General features: G+C 45.0%; 1 gene segment (V, D, J or C); it reads right to left on the bottom strand.

Annotated features, from left to right (window-relative positions):
* Positions 1 to 2,967: 2,967 nt before the first annotated feature.
* On the bottom strand, positions 2,968 to 3,594 carry LOC105235026. The segment is given in 2 exon segments: positions 2,968 to 3,320; positions 3,434 to 3,594. Coding segments are annotated over 2 exon segments (414 nt in total).
* Between the last annotated feature and the right edge of the window lie 2,619 nt (positions 3,595 to 6,213).

Below are 6,213 nucleotides of genomic sequence, written 5' to 3'. Positions count from 1 at the left end.
ATTTCTCTCATCTATGGAACATAAGAACTAGGAGGATTGGTAGGGGAAGAAAGGGATAAAGAAAAGGGGGGAATCAGAAGGGGAAATGAAACATGAGAGACTATGGACTATGAGAAACAAACTGAAGACGTCAGAGGGGAAGGGGTGGGGGAAGGGGATAGGCTGGTGATGGGTAGTACGGAGGGCATGTATTGCATGGTGCACTGGGTGTTATACGCAACTAATGAAGCATCAAACTTCACATCGGAATCTGGGGATGTACTGTATGGTGATTAANAAACTTCACATCGGAATCTGGGGATGTACTGTATGGTGATTAACATAATAAAATAAAATAAAATAAAAAATAAAATAAAAAAATGGTGCTTTGAAAATTGGACAAGTATATGCAAAAGAATGAAACTTGACTACTCTCTCACACCATACACAAAGATAATTTCCAAATGGATGAAAGACCTCGATGTGAGACAGGAATCCATCAAAATCCTAGAGGAGAACATTGGCTGCAACCTCTTTGACATCGGCCACAGCAACTTTTTGCAGGACACATCTCCAAAGGCAAGAGAACGAAAAGAAAAAATGAACTTGTGGGATTTCGTCAAGATTAAATGCTTCTGCCCAGCCAAGGAAGCAGTCAAAAAACTTTAGAGGCAGCCCACGGAATGGGAGAAGATATTTGCAAATGACACTACAGATAAAAGACTGGTATCCAAGATCTACAATAAACTTCTCAAACTCAATATATTTGAAACAAATAAGCAAATCAAAAAATCAGCAGAAGATATGAACAGACACTTATGATGAACAGACACTTATGATGAAGACATACAAATGGCTAACAGAGACATGAAAAAATATTCAACATCATTATCCATCAGGGAAATTTAAATCAAAACCACATTGAGATACCACCTTATGCCAGTTAGAATGGCAACAATGGACAAGGCAGGAAACAACAAATATTGGAGAGGACGTGGAGAAAGGGGATCCCTCCTACATTGTTGGTCGGAATGCAAGTTGGTATAGCCACTTTGGAAAACAGTGTGGAGGTCCTTAAAAAGTTAAAAATTGAGCTACCTTGTGATCCAGCAATTCCACTACTGGGTATTTACCCCAAAGATACAGACGAAGTGAAAAGAAGGGTTATAGGCACCCCAATGTTCATAGCAGCATTGTCCATAATAGCCAAATTGTGGAAGGAGCCGATATGCCCGTCAACAGATGACTGGATTAAGAAGTTGTGGTCCATGTATACAATGGAATATTACTCAGCCATCATAAAGAATGGTTACCCAACATTTGCAACAACATGGACGGGACTGTAGGAGATTATGCTAAGTGAAATAAGTCAAGCAGAGAAAGATAATTATTATATGGTTTCACTCATTTATGGAGCATAAGAAATAGGAAGATCGGCAGAAGTAAGGGAAGAATGACGGGGATGAAAATAGAAGAGGGAATTAACTATGAGAGAATGTGTACTCAGGGAAACAAACTGAGGACTTCAGAGGGGAGGGGAGTGGGGGATTGGGATAGGCTGCTGATGGATATTAAGGAGGGCACATGTTGCATGGTGCACTGGGTGTTATCTGCAAAATATGAATCATGGAACATTACATCAATAACTAAGGATAAACTGTATGATGACTAATATAACAATAAAAAATTATTATAAAAATAAAAAAATAAAACAAATTCTTCATGAAAAAACTTCTAAGGTAAAAGCAGTCAAATATATTTGCATATGGTACCATATTTTTTTCCACACTTATATGTAGAGCCTCAGCCAGGTCCTTCGGTAATGGGGTGCAGGACAATATTTTTCCACAAGATGAGAAACAGGCAAATGTGGCCTTTAACTCCATTATTACTCACCTCATTCTGCAAGTAATATACAATGCAATTATACAAGGAAAATCACTGTTTGGATTTAGCATGGATGGGAATGGACAAGTAGTCATTCCAAAGATGCAAATGCACAATTCAGCAATAGATACTCCAGGGCTGGTGCCATCTGGACTGAAGATATCTCCCCAACATGTACAAACAACAAACATTCCTACTGATGACTAATGAGAGGATGGCATAGCTCTGGAAACTTCTATAAATAGGTAAATCAATCCTCAGATGTCAGGAGTGAGATGAGCACACTGGACCTGGCACTCCCAGTCCATGAACTTCACATCAAAGACACTCTGTGCCCCAACCTGATGGGGGATGTCCTTTCTGTGCACTTTTGGTCACGTTGTCTAGGAAAGGGTCTGACTTTGAGGACAGAGGGAAGGAGGATCTTCAACTCCCAGGTGGTGCCCTGGATGGACCTGGCCCCATGATGGCAGCAGCAGGAATAGCAGAAGCAGAAGCCACAGGCCAAGCTTCTCCTCCCAGCAGATGAGAAAGAGGTTCTGCTCCAATAATCACAGGTCTGGGGTTCTGTGTGAGTCCTGAGAGTGTTTTCATAGGAGGAGATGTGAGGAACAGCCCCATCCTCATACCACAGCCCAGTGATGATTGGGAAGCAAGATTTGCCAGACATGGAGCCTGAGAATGGATCAGGACCCCCACAGGTTCTATCCATTATAATAGGTGAGGATTTGAAGGTTCATTCATGGGAGCTGTTGGTACCAGGACACATACTGTGCACCCATGATGTGTCATGTCTCAGACAAGCCTGGATTCTACATGCCTGTCTCACTCTTGACCTGTCATGAACTCATACCCCAGGGCAGCCTGTCCCTGGCACCCAGGAATGTCTGCTTAATTGGAGAAAATCATGTAATGTGTTCGTGTCAAAGACAGGCTTTGGAAGCTGAATTTCAGAGAATGGGGACAGATTTTGTGGACAAAGTTCCCTAGAGTGTGTCTCAGGCTCTAGCTTACTCCAAGCAAACAAAGGAACCAGCTGACAGCCAAGGAGTAGGGGATGCATAGGAAACCTCACTGCTGAGGGGACAGCAGGTTTTTGTCTCACTTCCCCATAGGCCTGAGCACTGTGTGAATACTGAGGCTATCGTCAGTGGACTGGCAGTAATAATCAGCCTCGTCCTCAGCCTGGAGGCTGGTGATGGTCAGGGAGGCTGAGCTTTCTGTCTTGGAACCAGAGAACCGATCTGAGACCCCAGTGTTTCTGTTTTCATCACCATAGATGAGGAGAATGGGTCTCTTTCCTGGGAACTGTTGGTACCAGTTCACATAAGATTGATATTCCTCTCCATCATAATCTGTGTTGGTGGGGATTCCAGTGCAGGAGATGGTGACACTCTGGCCAAGGGCCCCGGACACAGAGGGCGGCTGAGTAAGCACAGACTGGGCCCAGGATCCTGAAAGTGGGAGAAACACAGAGAGGGTGATGCTGGGATCTGGAGACAAGAGGAGGAAACAGGAACCCATATGTCCTCCCAGGGTCCCTTCCCCTGTCCCCACATCCAGTCACCTGTGCAGTGAGCAAGGAGGGCGAGAAGGAGAGGGCACCAGGCCATGGTGAGGACCATCATTGATCCTGACTTCTGTGGCTTACAGCTGAGCAGAACCTCCCCTAATCTCTCCTTCCCCTCTTCATCCTCTGAGAGAGGAAGGGTTTGTCTATGCAAATGAGACCTCCAGCTTTCTGACACCTCATTGGACCTGGGTCAGTTTCCTCTCCCTGAGGATATCAGGGGGACAGGCAGGGGAAGTTCTTTGTGGGCCCAGGGGGTGGGGAGGTCACAGCTCTGAGCCCTGAGCAGAGGGCACAGCAGTGTCAGGTGGAAGGTTCCAGGTCTGATCACCCCTGACTCCTCAGAAACTGGCCCTGATGGCCCCCTGGTGTCAGTTCCAGACATACTTTTGTGTGAAATGGTGACCAGAGCCCATCAGGCATGACTCCTCCTCCCCACTGCTCTGATCACTGTCCCCTCTGTTAGAACCCTGTCAGTTGTGTCCCTATGTGGCCTCCCATCTCATCAATAGACTTTATGCTCTACTCAGACTCCTCAGGGTGTGTCTTTTGACATCTCCATTATCTGTTCTTGGGTCAGGACTGAGATGTTTTCTCTACACAAACTCCTCTAGATTGGATCCAGTCCAGAACAGTGCCAGGACCCCAGGGACACATGGTCCCTTCTGTGCAAGATGCTGTGTCTTTTCTCTTGTGTGAGTTCTCTCTGGTTTCCAAGCTTTTCTTCCTCTAAGGTTCTCACAGCACTGAGGACACAGGGAAAATTTCTCTCTGGGTTGTGAGTAGAAGACCTCATGTGCATTCCTAGAGGGTTACACACTGAAAATCTTTGTCACCTGTCAGTGTTTCCACTTTTTTTAAAAAAGATTTTATTTATTTATTTGACACACAGAAAAAGACAGCCAGCAAGAGAGGGAATACAAGCAGTGGTAGTGGGAGAGGAAGAAGTAGGTTCCTAGCAGAGCAGGGAGCCCAAAGTGGCGCTTGATCCTAGGACCCTAAGATCATGCCCTGAGCCAAAGGCAGACGCTTAACGACTGAGCCACCCAGCCGCCCCTGTTTCTCCCTGCTTGAAACAACAGTTCCCCACACACTGTGGGTAGTGATTCCCTCCTAGTCTCTGTTCTCCCAGCACAGAAACAGAAGTCTGCAGGAGCCCTGCCACATGCAGCTGTGTGTGGCCTTGTCCTCAGAGCACAAGGGGCAAATGCTGGAAGTTCCGGGAGGGAAGGAGTGACAATTGCAGATGCTCTGACAGGGACCCGGTGACAAGGCTTATGTATCAGTCACACCTTAGCCTACAGTGTACTTAAAATGGATGCATGTTGTTTAAATAAAATTCAACTCAGTAAGATTGATTTTAAGTCAATGACAATGTCAAGTTGAAAATGCAAGTTTAATCACTCAAATACTTTTCCAGATCTGTTCTTGTTGCAAGCAGAATATGTGTAGAAGTTGTGGTTAAAAAGATGGATGAAGAAACAATGCAGAATAATGCCTTCCATACTTAGCTGTGCAGGTTTTTATGAACTTCTATCTGAATCACTTGATTTATTATTATTTTTTTTCCACAGGTTTTGTATCATGGGCCTAGACCTGCAGACGGAAAACATGATATACTTCCTAGTGGTCCCCACAATGGGCTTGTTCCTATGAACCTCAGAGCCATCACACTGGTGGAATGACTAAATATAGACAGATTTTCCAGGATGGAGTCATTTCAGGCATACTTGCCTCAGGTAGACACAACTGTAGTCCCTGTGCTTTGTATCTAGCATGTTCAGGATAGAGCAATTGCTGATTCAGCCACCCATAACTAGAGAGTTTTTTTTTAATTATTCAATGCCAAATGAATCCAGAAGATTCTGTCAAAAGTCCCACATCTGAGTGGTGGAGAGACAGACATAAGAGAGACTGTGTCTGAGGTCATAACCCTGTGGCCCTCAGTTAGGACAGAATTTTAAGCAGAGGTCCATCCTAGCAGGACCGGTCACAGTGGTGAATGAAGGAGTGACAGCCCAGCCTTGTGAACACAGGGAGGTTTTGTTCTTCTTCCCCATGAGCCCTGAGCTCCATGGGAGCAGCTCCTCAGTCCCTAGTTTCTTCTCTGGAAAGTATGGGACTGAATGGGTTTGTTATCCTCCTCCAGGTCTTGCTTCTAGTTCATCCCAAATCCACCCCATCTCTGGAAACATTTTCTGCCCTCCTCAGTGAAATCTCTTCTTGTCTCTTTGGTCACTGCGCCAGCACTGATTCCACTGGGAATCTCAGAGCCCATGTCAAGATGAAGGGACAGGGTCACCTCTGACTCGGTCCTGGACTCCTAACCATGTATCATGGGACAGGAGACCAGGGCTGGGGTAGCCCAACACAAGGGGAACCCCAGGTTGTGATGTTAACCTCCTTTGCTCTCGGAAAACATTATATGAAGTAGCATTGATGTAACTGCTGGAGTTTTGAGGGGAAGGTAATCATATCACCACTAATAGTGAGATTCATTCCAATATCAGAAAAAAATAAAATAAAATAAGGAAATACGTGCCTCCTAGTCTGAAGTAGGAATGACACTGCCTGAAAATGTTTGCGTGAACAACCTAAGCATTATAAAATACACTTTTTGTGCACTCACTATGGAGCAGAAAGAACTAGAAGGATGGCTGGGGAAGTGGAGGTAGATTTGGGAGGAACACACAATTTCTGGAGTAATAGGTAAGAGGGACAGCACAAAATTGGAGGTCAACCCATGATACCATTTAAATGTGATTCAATGCTCACTT

This window comes from Ailuropoda melanoleuca, unplaced genomic scaffold, assembly GCF_002007445.2.
Source record: "Ailuropoda melanoleuca isolate Jingjing unplaced genomic scaffold, ASM200744v2 unplaced-scaffold2250, whole genome shotgun sequence".
In the NCBI taxonomy this organism is placed as follows: domain Eukaryota; kingdom Metazoa; phylum Chordata; class Mammalia; order Carnivora; family Ursidae; genus Ailuropoda; species Ailuropoda melanoleuca.
Note: the sequence above shows the minus strand (reverse complement) of the source record. Positions and strands in the feature narration are given on the sequence as shown.